General features: G+C 40.9%; 2 protein-coding genes across 5 annotated transcripts; one reads left to right on the top strand and one right to left on the bottom strand.

Moving 5' to 3' along the window:
- The first annotated feature begins 557 nt into the window (after positions 1 to 557).
- Positions 558 to 12498, top strand: si:dkey-262k9.2. Of its 3 annotated transcripts, none has more exons than XM_034553024.1 (8): positions 558 to 687; positions 6032 to 6092; positions 6513 to 6548; positions 7305 to 7340; positions 7892 to 7942; positions 8067 to 8135; positions 8348 to 8390; positions 9504 to 12498. In XM_034553024.1, exons 2-8 carry the CDS (start codon positions 6041 to 6043, stop codon positions 9547 to 9549), a joined length of 333 nt encoding a protein of 110 aa, XP_034408915.1. In that variant the 5' UTR covers positions 558 to 687; positions 6032 to 6040; the 3' UTR covers positions 9550 to 12498. The 3 variants fall into 3 exon arrangements, with proteins under 3 accessions (XP_034408915.1, XP_034408916.1, XP_034408914.1); XM_034553025.1 differs by lacking the exon at positions 558 to 687 and adding an exon at positions 1713 to 1886; XM_034553023.1 differs by lacking the exon at positions 558 to 687 and adding an exon at positions 3139 to 3301.
- fxyd5 (FXYD domain containing ion transport regulator 5) lies at positions 12168 to 18982 on the bottom strand. 2 transcript variants are annotated; one of them, XM_034553021.1, is made up of 10 exons: positions 18732 to 18982; positions 17329 to 17374; positions 15405 to 15503; positions 15155 to 15298; positions 15021 to 15071; positions 14482 to 14556; positions 14059 to 14088; positions 13897 to 13971; positions 13758 to 13803; positions 12168 to 13293 (listed from the first exon to the last, which is right to left on the bottom strand). In XM_034553021.1, exons 1-10 carry the CDS (start codon positions 18771 to 18773, stop codon positions 13284 to 13286), a joined length of 618 nt encoding a protein of 205 aa, XP_034408912.1. In that variant the 5' UTR covers positions 18774 to 18982; the 3' UTR covers positions 12168 to 13283. The 2 variants fall into 2 exon arrangements, with proteins under 2 accessions (XP_034408912.1, XP_034408913.1); XM_034553022.1 differs by lacking the exon at positions 13897 to 13971 and having other exon boundaries at positions 13118 to 13293.
- Between the last annotated feature and the right edge of the window lie 1484 nt (positions 18983 to 20466).

The raw sequence follows: 20466 nt of genomic DNA, 5'->3' as shown, positions 1-20466 counted from the left end.
CACAACCAGTCTGGGTACATAATGAGGAGAGGGCTGTAACAGGCCATCCAGACTTTACATTGAAGAGGAAGGAGGAGCGATCACTGGTCATTCCCACAGGCAATGGCAGGTGAATCATCTTTGACTGGTCAGCAGAGAGGTAGAGGTAGGCACAAAGCTGCTTCCCAGAACCTTCACAGTGACTGGTAGCTAACATTTGGGTAATTATGTGGTGGAAACATAATCCAAAACATCCTACAAAGACTGGCCACGGGCAGGCCTGCGGTGGAAAATACAAAATGTAGTTACTTTTGTATTCAAAATAAATAATTTCAATATATGCTCCCACCTCACAACAGCAGGATTTGTGCACATAAAGTGAACAAACACATGGTTTACCAACAAAGACGGACTGCCCTGACAGCAGTTGATTGTATGACAGTCAACACCACACTTGCAGAAAAAGTGAAATCCATTTACTGAGAGCAGTGAGCAAGTTTCCCCATGTGCACAGCGTATTTACTTTTGTAAGAGATAAGACTGGTGGTGTCGGATTTCAACAAGCTCAGCAGCCAATGAAGAACACAGTTCCTAGTTCCTGACTGGTTACACCTGTATTAACGTGCACACTCACTCTGGCAGTTTCCATGATAACAAGGATCTTGGCGCCGGAGCAACAACATACCAACAGAGACAACTCATTTAAAAGTAAGTTCACCTTCCAGTTATTATATTAAATGGACTTACTTGCATACAAATACTTACGATTTTAGCACAAGCTTATACTGTTAAGTGTTGTCATTTGGCAAATTGTAGCTACAAGTTAAAATTAACTGAGAAAATAAATTTTTTAACTCACAGCAAAAGCATTGTGAGAAGCAAACTGATTATTGGTGTTAAGTGTGTGATCCATGTATACATACGATAATGTCTTATAATCACACACCAATGTGGACAAAAGATAACTGAAGAATTCTCAAGACACCAATCACTGACCATAAATCCCTTTCGCAGTGCACAGATTAGTATCTTTTGTTGTCCCAAGGGCTGAGACATAGCCATACCCTGCTCATCACTCAAAAACTAGACAAACAGAAGGAAGACAGCACAACTGCTGAGACTTGTTGCCGGTGAAAGAGTAAAACGTTAATGTAAACATGCTGCAAATATTGAGAGAAGGGATCAGGGTAAGAATTGACACAGCCGAGTGAAGAAAGCAGAAACATGCTGGAAAACTAGTCAGGTTATAGCCCACTCTTTGTGCAAATTACCATTGAATCTAATTTAAACACATACAAACAATAGCCTATAAACCCTGCCACTCACCAAGTCCCAGGAGACACACCTGGAGCAGCAGCACAAACTGCATTAATGCACTGAAACAAGAAAAAACGCACGTTAATGGAACTGTAACAGTTGAGTTTTCCCTACATCTGATTTATTTTAGGCTAATTTGCATGGCAGGGAAGACACCAAAACACTGCAACTTAGTGATGAGCTAGCAACACACTGCCAGCAACGATATATATAACCTTACTACCTGTGTTTTGTACGCCTGACAATCAAAACGTGTTGATCTGAGGTGTCCTTATTAAACCATTTAACCACCATAACTTTGTAGAGGCATTTCAGATTTTTTAAATTAAATACATGTACTGGTCCAGCAAGTTATACCTTTATTGGGCCTATCACAGCTTTAAGCTACATTCGTGTCATGCATGGCCTCAAGCTGCAATCCGCATCGAAGCAGTATCTTCACATAGTTTCCAGGAAGCTGTCGTGACAGCAGCTCTCCGACACAGACAAGACCCACAGAGGTGTTTTCCTCACAAGCAAAACGCTGACTGAGAGGCAAACGTGAAGCGGCAGTTGGGCGCAATATGAGGTGGCTGTGAATCCCCTCGGAGGTGAGAATGCATTTGTTTCCCTGGAGTCGGCCCGCGCAGTGGGAGTCAGCTTCTTCCTGTTAACGAGTCGTCTGCGCTGTTACACGACTCGTTCACATTTTCAGGGCCACCGATGAAGAGGGGGTCACACAAGGATTTAATTTTAAAACCACAGTACACACTTTGCAATAGAACTGTCTTTCTCTTGTATAGCTGTTGACCTTTTATTTAATGTCCTCAGCACATGGCATGTCATGTAATACTTACATATTATGGACATTTTGTTTAAGATAATTAGCATCAGTGTGCAGCATGCTGTGCTGCTACTTTGTGCTTTTTCTCTCAGCTTTTTCTCACCAAGTTCACCGAAGTTATTGTGAGTTGTTTATCACCTGTTCTCAGAGTGTGGAGAAAGATTTCAGCCGCACTGTTCATTATATAGTGAGTCACTGTGAGAATAGCTTGATTTCATCCATTCAAATGTGCAGACTTCTTCCTCTTCGCAAGGAAGCCGGTTACAGAAGGTGAGGGTGTTGATAATATAAAAATTAAAAAAACCTGATTTTGCACACTTGCAGCACCCCTTTTCTCACTTCCTGTGTGTGTGTGTGTGTGTGTGTGTGTGTGTTTGTGTGTATTCGATTTTCAACCCTTCACGGTGTGCTCATGTGTGTGTGTGTGTGTGTGTGTTTGTGTGCATTCGATTTTCAACCCTTCACGGTGTGCTCATGTGTGCTCGACTTTTTGACCTGTTACATTAGTCTGCAAACAGCTAAAGTGTTATTCTGTAGTTGTTAATCAAGCAGCTGGCAGGGGAACCAAATGTTTGTTAAAACCCTTTAAATCTCATCTTTGCAGGGGTTTGTCTGTGCACATGTTGCGGCGCTTGTGTCTTGGGAGAGTGATGAGGCTGCATTTAAGATAGATTGGACAGTAAAAAAAAACCCTCAATGTGACTGTGGAAGTCCTTGTGATAGTGTTGTTAACAAAACAAAGACAAAAGCGCTTTGTCTCAATCTGATAAAAAGTAAAGCTGAGGTGTACGTGCCCAGAGCTCGGTATGCCCTGAATCGGGTTGTTGCTGCTTTAGTCACAGTCGAGGTAGAAAATGGCACATTTATTTTGATGTAACCGTATAGTCTTGTATCTGCTCATTCTTGTGTATTCACAGGGTTTGTACGTTTGCACACACACACATACATGTAAAGAGAGAGAGAGGGGGGGGGGGGGGGGGTACGCAGGATATGCGTCTCAAATAGAGTTGTTATGTCACACGCACTCTTTCATATCCTCTTAGTCGTTTCACTGTTGGCCTCATCGGCCTGATGCTCAACAAGTCACCCACAAACCACTTGTATAGGAAATAACTGCTTAGTTGTCAGACGCATTGTTTATCGATGGTGGATCGCTCACTGGTCGGCATGGCATCAACTGAGGTATTGTGAGTTTTTCTTTTTTGCCTTTTTGCTTTGTCGGCAGTCCAGTAGCACAGCATGTTATGCCTTAGAAGAAAGAAGAAAAAAAGAACTCGCATCAACCTTGCTTAGATATACAGCTCCGGTAGAGATGGTAGAGTTGAGTAAACAATTCAATAAGAATATTTTTCCTCTTCACTGAATCAGAGTAAGCTACCACTTTTATCAAATTGAATAACAAACGATCTGGGTGCTTTTTCTCCCCTTTCTCACTTGAATCCCTTGTTGTTGGGCTCATTGTTTCTTTTGAGCAAGTCTGTTTTTAGTGTTGACACATCTTCACAATAACCAAAGTTTTTTCTTTTCTTTTTCTATCTTCCTTCTTCTTTTTCACATTATTTTACTTGTATTTGTTTTCCCATGAACTCATCAGGCTACAGCAACTCTAATATCTTTGCACGTTAGTGATTGTTATCACCGGTGTCAAAGTCTTGTCAGCGATGCACAGTGGTTGGTTGAGCAGAGGGCTGTTATCAGTGCGAGCAGATAAGAAAGAGAGAGTCTGTGTCACTACAAGTAGTTCTGTTTATATACATGTGGTAAACCTCCGTTTGTGGGTACTTTGTTGATAGAGATTGTACTGGGTAGGTTGGAAGGTGTTCATCATTCAAAATTAAACCTGGTGAACAAGCTTGAGGTGACCAGACAGGTATGTGGTTAAGGGTTAATCCTGTCAGAGGAGAGCTGCTTTGGGCACACTGGAGCAAAAACAAGACACATTCACCCTCCAGCAACAATACAGTATATGCCTTTCTTGGATCACTACACTCCAGTTTTATGATTTCTACATTTACTTTCTATGATCTTTGTGTCTTTAGCCAGCAGCCAGCCGGCATGTTTGCTTTATAACCAAGCCACTGGTTATTATATGTTGCAAATTGGGTCTGGTATTAAAGAGCAAATTCAATCGGCATTCAAATGTACAAAAATATATTACCCAATTTGAAAAATAATACAAGCGTCAGGAGCCATTTTGATACAGAGGCAGTGGACTGGGTTGATAAATATTTCCAAATTGGATCAGCTTATTATTTCACCCAAAGCGACTCTGAAAAGCAAATTGGATACAGAAGGGGATTTTATTCACAGCTTCTTAGGTTGTTTGCATTTGGAGATTTACTGCAGCTATTGAAGAGGCCAGAACAGCCCACTCTACAGTCCCCATCCAATCAGCCTCAGTTGTGTGATTAGCATCATTTAATATAGTTAACCAAAATAGATCCTAACGCTGTTCTGCTAATTTAGCATCAAGATAATCGTGTTGTGGACTAGGTTTGAGCTGTTCTTGTTCGGACATTTGTCTCACATGGAAGATGTTAGACATGGACTCCCATGGCAGCATGTATAGATAGATAAGATTACAGTTCATGGCCAGATTCCTGATGCCTAGGTTTTAATATATATAATATAATAACTGTCAAAAGACGTATGGAAATAATAAACTTATTTTGACTAATCTCCAGTCTTAATGCCCGGGCCTCTATCTTTTTCACTTCCTTTTTACCAAATATGGGAATTACAATTTACATAGAGTGAGCATAATCCACTTCCTTAAACATTAAGCCAGTAACTGCTCTGTGGGGGTTTTACATGGGAGTTTGCTACTTGCCCGCACAGCCCAGCACCTTAACAATGCGGGTCACCTCAGTTCTTACCACATAGTCATTAACTATTAAGGAAAACAAGGACACAATGGGCACGGCTAACAATGAAGAGGCACCCGCAGTTTAACATTTGGCACAGAGGTCAATAGGAGAGTTCTCTCAGTGTCAAACATTGAATGACTATAGGTTTCTGATCCCATGCCAACCTCAAAGGCTAAATCTGGCCAATGAGGCTTCATCCGGAGGTTAGACTGGAAGAGAGGTCATTCCCATGCTTTCCCATTTATAAAAATATCTGCATTCATATTGTGTTGGATACAGCTGGGGCTTTGTTTAGTGGACCAAGAACATCTGCGTTTCACATCTATGCGGTAGTGGTGATGATGGGCAGCGGAGGTAGCTTTTGTTTTGGGCCCTGTGCCATGAGGAAGTTCTCAGTTTTCTCCAGAAGAACAACAATACACCAATTAAGAACTCACAGCCAATGGAAGAGTATCGCTTGGCTCCTGCAAAGTTGACAAATAAATATGTGTTCAAGGGAAATCAAATTCACACTTTTTCTTTCCCAATGAACATGACAAGATTACTGCTGGGCAGGATACAATAAATCCAAAATGTTTTGTCAGTGGACATCATTGGACACTTTTTGTGTTGCTCAACACATAGCATAGCACCCGGGCTCTGCTTAACGGAGGGGAAAATGTTGAATAGACACTTTTGGAAAGTTGACCGTAACCGAATTCTCAGAAAAGTTTTTCCGCTGAGCACCATAGGAAATAAGGTTGTCAGTCACTGACCCCCTCGTCACCACCCATCTCAGATTACAGTCTAGATTTGCATGCGTACTTTAAACCAGTTAAAACTGTACATGGACTTGGTTGGTGGTTTGGAAAGTGTAGTTTTCCACTGACTTGCATTATATGATCCTGAAGCTCAAAGTGCCTCACAAGCCCCAGTAATAGACAGCATTGCTGCTTTCCATCTCACCCTATCTCGGAAACCAAAAAACCAAGATTCCACACACATCAATGGCTGAATATTAATAGCAGATATTTTTATCTTGGTTTCTTCCCCCCCCCCCCCGCAGCATTTGAAGATGATGCGATTGCTGTTCCTGTGTCTGCTGCTGATGCTGCCAGCTGCTCCGGGTATGTTCTCATCTCTGTGTGACGTTTTCAGGTGATAAACATCTAATCAGGGTCTGTGCATCCCTGTGCCGCGACGCTTTCCTCACCTACCTGCGTATGTGCAGATACATTAAACAACCGCCAAAAAGAGAAGGTGCAACAGTGAAACAGAGTGTGTACGTATAAGAATAACATTAAAGAAACATGCATGTGAAAATCAGCAACAATATTCTTAATGCTGTACTTTCTTGACATAAAAAATAAGATAACAGAAAAGAGCAGCAGATAGACTCCCTCGAACATACAAGTGAACCATTAAACTTACTGTAGCCCAAATAGTTGTACAGTCCACTGAATGCAGTAGTAATCTGGATTGTGAATAATATTAACTTTTAAGAACTGTATTGTAAAAGTGTTCGAACTCCCTACCTTTATTTGCAGCTGTTTCAGAAGAGACTGAAGGTTCCGCTGATGGAGGTATGTAATGCATCTTTATCTGTGAAAAAAAAGAAGCAATTAATGGAGCCTGTCAATCAGCTGGACACAGTTGTCATGATGCGTTTCAACAAGTTCTTGCCCAAAGTCAATTTCGTGACAGAAATATAAATGTTTTATTTACACTGAGATTTTATTAATTTTAGAGCTCACACCCATATGCAACAACAAGGAACACGTTTTGATAAGTGGTTTTGAAAGGATTTCTCACACCTTGTCCTAGAAACAAGTTTCTACATGTGTGTTTTGTCCTTGTTTGACTTTGGGTAAGTCAAACAAAAGTCCTTTGTGCAATGTTTAAAGTAATTTAAAGATATCAAGGGTCATTACAGACAGATTTTATGTCTCATAGGATAGCTTGAGAAAATACACCTTTCCTAGATGTTAGATTCTCAACCGTCTCCACATTTTGACTCTCTTTTCCACATGGTTGCATGGTTGTGGGACAACTCTCACATGAAACGTTCACATTCTTCCTCATTTTCAGTTTTGGGTTATGGTTATGGTTTTCTGTGTACAATATTGATTCTCGTTTATAACTCTCAGATCCTTTGGTCCTAAACTCACTTCCTAAAAACCGTAAACCTAAAAAATGTGTTGCTAAAGAATTAGGTGTTGTCTTTATTCTGACTATTAGAGTAGTACAATAGAATAACTCTTATTATATGAAAAAGCTCACACTAAAGAACATGTATTTCCATACGGTGTTCAAGCAGCTGATGTCTCCTTCCATTACAGGTCTGGATGATGATGAGGATTCAGTAAGGCCAAAAGGTGAGTTTATTACCTCAGTTCCCAAGAGTGGATTGAAGGGCAGTAGGATGTTCTAGTTTCTTCTGCGTCACACCCATAAGCACTGTAATGGCAGCTGTTCAGAGGAGACCATGTGACGGTTATGGCCTCTGGAATTATTGTCAGTCAGTCAGCATTGTGTATGGGTTGCTCCAGTCCGGTGAAATGTGAGGGTCTGTGGCCCCTGTTGGCGTTCCCTCCTCCCAACCATTAAGCCCTGAATGGAATCAATTAGCTCCCTGGAGAGCCACTGTGGATTCTGCCGAAAGGCCAATGAACACATCGACATCTCCACCTTCCTGCTGGTCAGCTAATCAACATTGGCATTCTCATTCTCTCCCCACTCCTCTCTCCGTCGCTCCTCATCTTCACTTTGATGGACACTTGATAGAATTACAGATCTGTTTAGAACAGGGCAGTCGGCTCCTGGAGAAGCAGCCTCTCTGTGAGAGCTACAATCCTTCTGCAGCCTCTCAGTAGACACAAGCTCATGCCCATATACTTAATTTCTTCTTTTTGACACTTAACTGTAGATCGGGATCTTCATGGCCCAGCTGAACCTGTAGGAGGAAAAGAAACACACGGTGAGAGATGTATTTCAATTAGAATTAGGGATATACAGTACATGTATAAAAATGTACGTATACAACAAGGATCTGTAATGTTATGAAGTGGTATCAACTCACTGTACTTACCTCTTTCTTTTAGATCATTTGACCCTGATTATCATCATTGTAGCTGTGGTTGTGTTGACTCTTTCAGGTGCCGCGATAATCAGTAAGTATTCTGTGTTTTTCTTTGACATAATGGAGTTCCATGTGAAATATTTTGTTTAATTTCCACAGTTGACAAATGCATTGCTGTAAAGGCCCTCGGTGCATGACTGGAATCTCTGTAGTCTCTGTGTGCCTTGTAAAGCTGCATACCTGAGCAAATATGAACTTTTCTCTTTTATAGTCGTGACCTTTTTATATTTTTCTTTCTTGCAGCTCTACTGCTAGTAAGACGCCGCCTGCACAATCGACAGCAAGGGTAAGGTCAAATTTCTCCACTTTAAAGTTGATATTTGAGAGATGCACGTTCCACTTTATGCTAAGTCAGTCTGCAGGAGATAGAACCAGTCTGATGGGTAACAGCCTTTCTGCTGCCTTGCCAGTGAACCCTACCTCGTCCTACAGCATCAGAATCTGAGAAAAACACTTGGGTGGAAAAACGTAACTGGCATCCACCCATCTGAGCCCGTCTGGACTTGTACAGCAATTAGTGTGACAGCCTGAGGCCCTCCGCAATTGACCACGCCCACGTTAGCCATCAAACAATAGCCTTGAGATTGCCACTGGGTCTGTAACCAATGGGACAGGAACTTACTTGTCCCAAAGCTTACCTCATGAACTGAGGCCTGACTAGATGGCTCTGCTCAGACATTTAAAAAAACAATGGTAAACATGATGGCGTCATAATCTGCCAACAGCACTCATACAGCAGAACAGGCAAAACCAGTTATACAGAGACGCTCTCTTTGCTTTTTGCAACCGTTGTACACCTTGCACATTTAACCGCAGGAAGGCTTTCTGCAGACCAATCAGTTTCTTTTGTTCAGGGGTGCAGTAATACATAACCTGCAGGTCGGGCTTAGAGAGGTTATGAAGTTCAAGTTAGTTCCCTGAGATCTCACAGCAGCAGGAGAACCGCCATTGTGGAGCAGACGCACGCCCAAGACAATCTGCAAGGGTTAAAATTCCTCTGCAGGATTACTCGCTGCCTCCCGGGGCTGCAGTCAGCTCTGGCAGGGTTTGGTGATGACTGATCGCTCTGCTGAAAAGAGGCTTAATCACACAGCAACCCCTGGCTTATTAGATCAACAGTGCCTTGCCAGGTTTAGAAGTCCCACCTGGGGATGAGCTGTGTTCTGAGGTAGTGCAGTCGCCGTGCACCTGTCAGAGCCCTGCAGAGTGAGGCAGACGTTTCGTTTTCCTGAATTCTGACACGCACAGTTGTTTCATGTGTCTTTCTGCTAACAAACTGAAAAAGAGCCTAAAAGTATCTTGAAGATGACATACTTTTGCCCTGTACCCCCCACCACCCCCCAACACCCCCTTTCCCTGTATTCCCTTCCTGTGGCCGGTCCTTCCTCTCTCTCTTCAGGATCTACTTCGTGCCTGCAGAGCAGGACCAGAAAGGGGCCATCTAGTTCCTGGCGGAGCAGCAGTTTTAATACCACACAAAAGAGGAGACATTTATTTTTTACTGTTGTATAGTCTTGTCTTTGTCCTAGTCGTTTATGCACCACATACACGCAATTTATCTGGGGACATTTGGAACACATTCAAACCTCCCAATTGGATTCTATTTGAGGAATCCAAATCAAAGCCAGTGAATATGGCTTAAAGCTTCTTTTGTTAAAAGGGATAATTTAGCACAGTCAGAGCTCCCCCTTTTTCTTACTACCTGAAACAAGAAATTATTCCCATGCAGTGAAAATACATTTGCGTTTGATTTGGTGCATGTTGAAAAGACCTTGTCTGTGTGAAATGGTCCAAGAGTGAGACATAACCATGCTAATCCACACTAAGCCAGGCCAGTGCTCACTTCATTCTCCTATTCACTTGTCTGACACCTTCTGTTCCTGGCCCAATGGCAATGACAGGAGGCATTTCAAAAGGAAGATAACAACTTGTTCCCCCTCTCAACCTCAGTAAAAAAGAAACAAGTGGAAATAGCCAGTGTGAATATTATTGCAGGGCAGCACATTAATTGCCAATGAATTATGTTTTCTTTTCCGCCCTCTCTCTCTCTCTCGTTTTGAAAGGCGTTCCCTTTAGTCCCGCAGATTGTAAATACAGAGGTTTTCTACTCGTAGAAAGAAGCTGGGTGTGAGTGAGGGATCAAATCTAACAAATCAAATAAAGATGGAGATGATTGGGGAGAAAAACAACAATGCTTTTGTTTCATTCATAGAGAGTATGATGGCTTCTCCGTTTTCATTTAAATGGAAATCAATCATGCCCTGTGAAAGAAAGCTTTCTGTCCAGGAACATGAGGCACTGGTTGCCTTATTTCCTCCAATACAGCGATGGGCACTTTCTGTGGTAAATGTTAAAAGGGAATTGGACCTGCTCCTGTTCAACATGACAGTATTCATGAGGACACTTATAATGGAATAAGCAACACAGTGAATGGCTACATGGGGTTAAACACTGGATTTGTCAAAGCAGGATCTCGCTTTGCTTCCACTAAATCTTGCAGCTAATCTCGCCACTGGAGACGGTTCTTGGCTCCACTCCAGCCGCACTTGAGAGCAAAAACAATTGTGCAGTCACGTCCTCTTCAGGGTGTACAGTAGCTATTGATTTGTGCTAAGGCATTGTCTAAAAAATGATGCATCCCAATTTATAAAACATAAACAAATTGGCAGATGTGATTATTGTTTGTGCATTTGTTTTACTGTTCGTATTTGAGCAATGTGTGTACAGTATGTGTTGTTTCTAAAAAAAAAAGTATAGCATTGCCCAATAAGCCTTTAATATCTGTCAGCATTTCAAAGGGAGTACTATTGAACCAAAATTGCAGTACAAAACATTTCAGTTTTATTATGTCATGCTTTTAGTCATATTCACTGTTTCTGTTGGACAAACAAACCACAATTGAACATTTGAGCAGAGTTTTCTCTTTCAGGGCTTTTTTCGTCTTCGACTTATTAAAGAAAGCAAACATACTGCAGAGAAATATTATTAATATTTGGTCCAGCTTGCTCCCAGCATGTGACCAAACTCGACTCAATTATTCTTTTCTATAAAGCCTCTCTGCTGTGACAATACTCATGTTAATATAATAAATGTTTGTTCTTTCTCAACATAATGTATGTTTAGATTGAGGTTACCTTTTTGTTTTTGTGCAAACTACTACAACTTAAAAAAACGCATGACAAAACTCAAGCAAATGAAGAAAACATCTTCATCAATGTGAACAGAATTACGCAACTAAATATGAACTACGAAAGATGCACTTAGTAGGGTGCAGATCTCTTTCAGAACAATTGGCTAACCCCTTTAAGGCGTTGTTAAACACATTTAATTAAAACTCAAAAACAAGTGGCAATATATGCAACCAATCAGCTTGGAGTGTTCATATAAGACACGTCATACAATCGTGGCAGAAATTAAATGAAACTCTCAAAAAGTCTCAAACAATAAAAGTGTGCAAACTATATTCCCCCCCCCCACACACACACTGTGTGTCTCACTCACTGATTCTGGAATGCACTCACCTTGCGGCCCCTGTCTGGGTGTCGGTTAACAGTATTGAGTGAGGAGTCGGCAGGCCGTATAATAGCCGTATAAGACGAGCAAAACATTTTTGTGTGGAGAAAATGTGAGTCACCGCAACCAACTGGGAAAGCAACATATACGTAATGCAGCTTGCTGCAGCAGAATGTGAGATTAGCCGTGGACAGACACGCGTGCACACGTGCGTCCGATCGCATCATCCTCCTGGCGAATATAACGAACATAAAGTTCAGTACGACTTGCAGCATTCTTGTATTTCATTTTCAGTTCTTTTGGGCATGTTTTTGTATCTGGTTGTTTTCTAGGACACAATGTTTTCCCCGCTGCTTATTGTGTCTTGTCCTGCTTGTGTTGCACTGCATTCAGCTTTCAGAACCACTGCACTAAAGCTATTGTCAGACCGTATGCAGCTATAACCTTTAATATATTATATGTATTTACAGATTCACTGACCTAAATATTTGTATGATGTCTATTAATGGAAAACATATGTATTTGACCAAATGGTCTTTTTATACATGTGTTGTTAAGGGGTGATGTCTTCTCTCCACTGTTCATTTATACATTCTGTGCAAAACATGTTGTGGCAGGTGGAGTCAGTTATTTTCTAAAAGCTTTATTATGTAAAATATTTGTATTTGTGTCATTTTGCAGCACATTTCTTTTTAATTTGGACTTAATGTTGAATACACGTTTGTGTATGCACTTGTGTATCCAGATGAACCCATACTGTATGTATTATGTTTGCCAATGGCATTTACATTAGTGTTATTATATAATTAGTATATAATATATAACGATCTAGCTCATGAGAAAACAATTTCAGTCATATCAAATCATAAATCAATTCTGTTTTCACATATACTCTCTCTTTGATTTTGTTCTCGTAGCAATTGGAACAGTTCATACTATTGTATATCATATAACTATCCTGAACTCTGTGTTGCTTTTGACATTAAATCTGTTATAAAATATGCTTGTTTTTCCCCCGGTTTATTGTCTGCACCGTTTTATGCCATATGGATGTAATGATAATGCGCCAGTGGATCTTGTTTAATCTGGGGCTTTACTCACTTACAAGCATAGAGCCACTAAGAGGCTTAGACACCCCTTACTAAACATCACGTTTTTGTTGAGATTGAAAGGGTAAAGTGCGTGAAGTATCTATCAGGAGGGGGAAGTGACCCAGCTTCAGTCTCAGTGCTGTGCGAGATTGTCAAGTACAGGATGTTATGGAGTTATTCTTTACGACCTTTAATAATAATCCTGGCTGTGAGACACTGCCAATGGCTGTGTTATCAGTTATAAGATAAAGGGTCATTAGAAACAAGCCCGCTTCATGGTTGAAGGTGTGAATATATAAAATATGAATCATCTCATTATTTGCAAAGACAAGTAATCCCTTTTTCACTGCAGTTTTGCAAGTATAAAAATGATATTAGATGAAGATTAAGCGGGTGATGGTTTCACTTCTTTCACTTGTCAGAATGATTCATGTTTTCTATGTTTATTGAGTATTATTCTATGACACCAAGCAGCATACAGTCAACTACATACACACACACATGGTGCCAGGTTTTAATTGTTTTCTCCTGATGGACTCCTGTACATATGCTCCCTCTCCGTATCCTTGGACCACTCAATGTGATCTGGAAAATAAACACAAAGAACCATTAAGGAATCAAACAGTATTTAAGCAATCAATTATATCTATCAAACACACCACAGTAAAGAAAATAAACAATGTGGTTTGAAGTTCCGTAACAAGTTTGCCAAACAAATAGCATAATCATAATCATTTTGATCTATTAATCATGAGAGGTTTTAGTCAGCATTCTGTTGTGCTATTATATGTCTGAAATGAATGATTGTTTGCTGTATATCATCCAATAGCCTTTGATATAAATTATTTAAATCATTCAACTGCAGTTTCCCCAAGAGCGTGATATAAGCACGGCTACCCTTCATGCACATAGACTGTAATTTAGACTGTCTGTCAGTTTTCATTGTCTGTAGCACTTGTGCTAATCATGCACTCCTCAAACACTGCAAAAATACAGGATTTGAACATTCACTATAATGAATGAAATAAAAAAAAAACCAGAGTACTTACTTTGGTGGCCTTTGGTGACATCTGGACAGCCGACAGGCCCTGCCACCTACAGTTAGAGATACGCAAAAGAGTGAGAAGTGCAATTGATTATACAGTAATTACAGTCCTTTACAAAGAGGTCTTTCAGAGTTGCACTTACAGCCAATGACCATAATGCCCACAATGAAAAGCACTGCTGCAATGGACAGTCCAGCAATGCGGAGGGACTTATAATCTGGACACAAAACACAAATCAAACACTCAACCATAGACACAACAGGAAAGACGATACGCACAAAAAAAGTCAAATGTAGCTTCTCACCGTAGTTGAAATCTTCATCCCACTTTGGATCTATAGGAAGTAAAAGCGGTTTGAAAAGCATTGAACTAAGTTTAAATGTTGAACAGAGGGAGCTTAGACAAGAAAAGAGAGAGACAGGATCAAGGGATAGCACGACAGGTCGACTGGCCCCGCTGACATGCTGCTGATGGCGTATCAAACCCTATCCATGGTAAGACAGCACAGCACGAGGACTCACATATTGTATCTTCTTGCATGAGCTATAATCAAGCATTAATCTGTTGGCAAGAGAGGAAGTGAGGAGCTCTGTTCTACCACTCCGCCATGGGCTTTGTTTGGAGGACAGGGAATTATGATACTGTCAAGTCTGCCATGAGATAACAATACAACTGCAATGCCTCTGGCATTTAAGGTAACTGTGGAGTAGTAAAAGATGTTCGGTACCCCAGGCAACAATGCGATGAGCTTCATTTTTGGTGGTTTTCACAGTTATGGATGAGGAGGATGTCACTGTGGATGCTGAAAAATATAGACGGTGAAAACATTAGTTTTCCTTGACATGTTTATTTAATATACGTCATATATTACACAGAATTGAATTATAATGCAAAAGCATCATTTTATATATTGGACTGTATTTGTTTTGGGACATATTGACTCCTTATATTGGCCATATTGAGAGTCCATACATAATTGAATTCAGATACATTCCTGTGTTTTACAATTTTTGTTATTCACTTTTTGAATATTTCAGGGGTATGGCTCTCTTAGGAAACTTTTTAATGCATATCAGTGCACTCTCTGACGCTCTCACTCTACTTCTCTCCCTTTATATCTCAACAAGTACATTTTCTAATTACCTCATCATCAGTTTTAAGGGCGACAACTTACTGAAAGCCTTTGCTATTGATGTTTTAGCTCAACTTAATGGCTCCACCAACTGGGTGTTCAAATATGTGATGGAGATGGTGCAAATGTGTTACCTGGAGTGGGTGGGAACTTGGTTTTTGGTTTGGTTGTCCCCTCATCGGCAGCTAAAGGGACAGAAACATAACAATCACATCAAGTTGAAATGATGGGCGTCACATATACAGCACTTCCTACACCCCCAGTCTACCTGTGGAATTCTTCATTTGTGATGGGGTGGTGTGGACATCGGCTCGGTAGCTGGTGCTACTGTTCTTGTTTGTGGTTCGTTCAGAAGGCAAGATTTCCGGCGAGGAGTCAGCGTCTCTGGTGACTCTGTTTTCCACTCTTCTTCCTGTTACATCAAGATAGCAACTGATTCACATGAAACTCATACTGACAGCGAGATGTCAGCCTCCAGACCAAAGTGGCATTTCTCCAGATAGCCACGAGTGCCGTACCAGTAGGAGTCGGAGCAGTAGGCATCGTCGTTGAGTTTGCCGTATTGCTGCTCAGAGACTGCATTTGATCTGCGGCTGTGGGAGTGAGAGCCTTCGACACTGCGAGGGAAAAAAAGAGACACAATTTAATCACAAGCACAAGTCAGATGAAGCCTCACAGTGAGGCCTTGATACAGTAAACTTTACAGGAAGAACAAAGAGCAGGGTTGTGTACTTTTCTCAAACAATGCTGTGATCTATTCCTGCCACGGGCCCAATTTGAGAATGTCTGGCCATGCCGGCGAGAGAGGGGCCCCGCAGATGCACATAGTGTATGTCACAGTTAGAGTCCTGTGAGTGGGGCAGTGCCGCACACACAAAGAAGTGGCTCTCGCAAAATCGCTGGCTACAACAGAACTGGATTGTTGTGCGAGACTGCGGGACAGAGAGGCTGTTGTCTGTTTACTCTCTCAGCACCTTCCAATTAATGTCGGACCTCTACAAAACCTCTACTTTCTGAGGCTAATGCTGTGATTGCAACTACTTTAATGAACCCATATGCCTGGCTAAACGTCTGCAGTAGAGGTCTGACTCAATTTTTTTGACCTGTCAGATATGTTGTGTGGAAGGAAACCTTAATTTGGTTTATATTAGTCATCTACAGTTATGAGATGTTGAGTGTGAGCTTATCTGAGATGAGGGATAAACCTTCAGAACACACATTCAGATCCACATTATAATTGTATACTCAGTATTCTTAGAAGTTATTACATTATCCTACTATAGAATATAAGTGACAAGACTTTTTTTTTTTTTTATACTTAATATTTTATTACGGTATTTTTACAGCTAATGAGAAATAAAAATTAAAAAAACAGTAGTAAACAATAATAAATAAGTAACAATAAAGAAATTAAAAAATTTAAGAATAGAGTGACAAGACTTTTAAAGGGGAACTCCACCATTTTATTTATTTATTTTTTACAAAAAATAACCCTGATCACAACATGCATATGGAAAACTGTAGTTACCACAGGGTTTAACAAAAATGAAATACCTTGGTCTCTGCTGCATCCTTTTTGACCATTCTATTTACACATCTGTTCTTTGCAAGATCCCCAATGTTATGACATTAAATTGCCGGTGTGCGGCTTTTAGTTGCTAATTAGCAACTCATGAACAATTAAACACACCATTGCCCAGAATACATCATACCTCAGAGACTTTGCTGCTACAGTCTCACCTCATCTGACCAGTGGTTATGGCCACGCTGCCTACCTGTGTTTCGGCTCTAGGTTAACAGGTTAGAGCAGCCATTTTATGTCTAAAAGGAATATAAATGACTCTTATGATGAAATGCAAGGAAGCATTATATAAATGATGATCATTGCTACGACCGCTCCCTTCAACTAGGGGTCTGGGTCCTGTTTGCTGTTCATCATCAGCTGATGAGCCACACCTGAGGCTGGTGGGAGTGCCAGCCATAAAGACCCGCCTCCTGAACATGGAGGCGGGTCGCTCCCTTGCCTGGCTGGCTGCACGTCACTGGCTAACACTGCTAGTTTTGGTCTTCTTTGAATAAATGTATATGTATTGCTTTCCCCTTGTCTGGTCTCCCTTCATGTTGCAGCCTTTGAGGTGGGTTGTAACCGCTTAATCAAAGGCATCTCAATGCAGACAGATAGGGCTACTGTAGCAGCACCGCAGCAGCAACACCATGTGCTGTCATGCACAAGTAGAGCTAGGCAGTGTAGCCCAGGAAAAATATTAGCAACTTTAAATAGATAGTTACATCCGTGCTTCAGTTTTTACAGATGTATGACACTTGTAACCTGTACTTAATTTGAGTATTTATATTTTAGCATAGTATTGACCTGTTGTTTGTGATCAAAGTGGCTGCCGTTCATCAAAGGTTACACAGACTCACGTTAAACTCAACACTCACCTTTAAACATGACTAACAGGAAGAAGGCCAAGTGGGTAAAATACATCTGAAAGAAAAAAACATGAGGTGACACAATGATGCAAGAAAGTATCAACAAAAAATAGGTTGAATTTCAACTGCCATGTTATCACAACATCTTAAGACCTGCAAAAGTCATTTGGAGCCCTTCAAATAGTATAGGTGGCTCAATATATGAGAAAAGGTCAAACGCATATAAATGCAGACATTGGATCTGTTGCAGAGGATTGGAGCAGATACACAACATGCAGACCAAACATGTGCTCATGAGCACACAGGAAGACACGGTTTATTCACACCATTTTTTAGCAACGTTTATAATGTTATAATTGTGTAACCAGAGCATTAGTACAAGGTGAACATACACTAAATGGTAAATTAAAGGACTAAAGCAAGAGAGCATTCACTTCTGAAACTTTTGTGCAGTGCAAATCCAGCAGACAGGAGGAAGTTGCACTTATTGAGGTTTTGCACCGCATGGCCACCTCTCCTTCCTCCTGAAGCACACCGGCAACATCTCACACAGTCCTCACGCAGCATGAAAAAAAAACTGATTCCTACTTTGAATGTCAAACTTTAGAAGATACACATCATAACTAGATATGTTTTTCATGCGTCAGAAATGAGTGATCGAGGCCGCACATTGTGTATGCAATCCTCCCACACATTTCTGTGTTGAACTTTGTGGCACTATTGATCAAATTTCAATGAAAAAGTTTGCTACTGTCACCAATTAAAAAATGGCATTGGAGGATGTGTCAAAACAACTCCTTTTACCTTAATGGAAATCCTGTAGGCCTACTAGTGAGCGACACACTCTTTCCTCCCCCTCACAACATGTTGCCCCTAGCTTGAAACAAAACACTGTATACAAACAGAAGTGAACAAAAAAAGCTGTCCGATATTGCACAATTTTACAGCAATACAGAGAACAACAGCTGCCAAGCAGGTAGATGCAGGGAGGCAGGTAGAGTGACGGATGGAAGTCTGGCCCAGTGGCTCAGTTTGAATCCACCCCCAGCACAAAATGAATCTCGATCTTTGACCTATCCCGGTGGCAGCTCATCCTCCGGGCGTGGAACAGTGTGACAGGTGAACGTCGGCGGCCGCCATGAGCTGCGACAGCTCAGATTAGCAGGTCATGCCAATCTTCATTTCACTCCAGAGCATATGTCAAGATGAGGCCTGTTTCCCCTGGGCTGTACAGGCGTCTTTACCTTCCCCTAGCCTGACCTGCCTGCCTGTTTGTCACATCGAGCACTCTAACTCACTCTCTGTCTGTTCATCCGTTTGTCTGTCATCCTCCATCAATCTCTTTTTAGTATAACCAAAAACACCCCTCGGCCCTCTGATATTTAATCACCCATCCGAGCTCTTATGCTTACCTTGGTATCCATCCTGTGAGGTGCCCGAGTCCAAAGATTCATCCGCGGTGCTTTCCTCTGTGTGTCACTTCTGAAAGGCTGCTAACCAGCCACACCCATGTGCTCACCATCACGACTTCCTCATCCACTTGTCTGAACTGTGTTTCAGTCTCTCGCTCACCCACTCTCTGTCTCATGGCATGGCCTCCTCCTGTGGCAGTGTTTCACCCTCCCTCGCTGCTCAGTCACTCAGCTCTGCCGCTTCTCTTCCTACTTAATTTCTGTATAGTACACTGCCTTTTATTGTTTGTCGTCCTGTGACCACAAGTTCATGCGTCATTTATGTCACAAACAAACAAAAAAAATGGTCTAGTTGTAATGAAAAACGGTTGATATGCTGAGAAATGCAGTATGTATTGGAAGCATTTTTGCTTCCTGTTATTGGTGAACAGTTTTATGAAGTATCCTTTCCTGAAAACGCCAACATTGAAGATGTTCTGAAATAGGTGTGGCTGAATAACTTTATACTTTAGTTTAAATACCAACCTTATCAACATGCAACAATAGAAGAAGCAATTGTATTTCTTCACTACAGCTTAAAACACATCAAACTCATTTAAATATTACCACAGAAACCATGTATTTCATATTAACAGTCTTCATGCTGAAGTATTGGTGTGTGTGTGATTTTGAGTCAACGGCAGCAACTGAAGAGGACAAATCAGCTGTTACAGAAGACAAAGCCTGCAATTCATCCACACTAGCAAAGGGCAGTCTTTGTGCAGAGAGGACAAAGCTGTGGATGCAAAAACATAACGTCAAATGCATTTGTACACTATGTCAGATCAGACTTCAGAGTTTATAATAATAACAACAGCTTATTTTTCTCCATTTGTCATTTTTATATCCTGTTGGAGTGGGAGTGTGTGCACATTTATACGAGTGAAATGTGCCTACATATAGGAAATAAATAAATAATGTGACTTGAAAAAGAAAGATATATTTTTCTTATGCTGAACATAATGCTGTGTACCTTTGTGATTAAATACTAGGAGAGTAATGCTTGTCTGGATTTTAATTTTGCTTAATAAAGCCTACACTATACTTCAAATAGAGAATAAGGTGGACTGTAAGTGTGCATTGCTTTAATAATAATACAAATTCATAACTCTACTTATTTTACTTGCAATGTCCTTGGGCTCAAGAAGCATATCTTATAGTTATCTTTCATGGACTATTGTTATATTTATTCAGTTGTATGGTTTCATCCACATCGAGAGTAAATTACATCCTCATTACTGACAACAGGAGAGCACAGCCACAACATGAGTCACAACTAACTGCCAGTAAAATCATGTTCTAGTTTGTAAAACCAGTGGTTGCTTTTGATTTGATTTCTATTGAGTTCAAATTCTTAGAATCCAAATAATGAGAGCAAAGACAGTATTTGCAGAAATTTGAGTCAGCTCCCCACTGGTAGCACAACCCATTAAAAGGGATAAATAAATTAAAGGTATTATTCAATTTCTTATGTTTTCCAAAAGAAATCGTTCATGCGAGGGGTACAAAGGACGTGAGAACACCGAGAGCTGAGGTAATTAAAGTCTCTTATTTGTTTACCTTTTGACTTAATTGTGCACTCCTGCAGCCTGAATGATCGAGCTCCCCTGAGATTCTTCTGAACGCATCGTATCAAAACATTCACGAGGCAAGTGAGGAAAAATAGAAGTTGACGTACAGCATTGAGCTGTCAAGC

This window comes from Cyclopterus lumpus, chromosome 16 (genome assembly GCF_009769545.1).
Source record: "Cyclopterus lumpus isolate fCycLum1 chromosome 16, fCycLum1.pri, whole genome shotgun sequence".
NCBI lineage: Eukaryota > Metazoa > Chordata > Actinopteri > Perciformes > Cyclopteridae > Cyclopterus > Cyclopterus lumpus.
The sequence above is the reverse complement of the archived record's forward strand: the minus strand, read 5'-3'. Positions and strand labels throughout refer to the sequence as shown.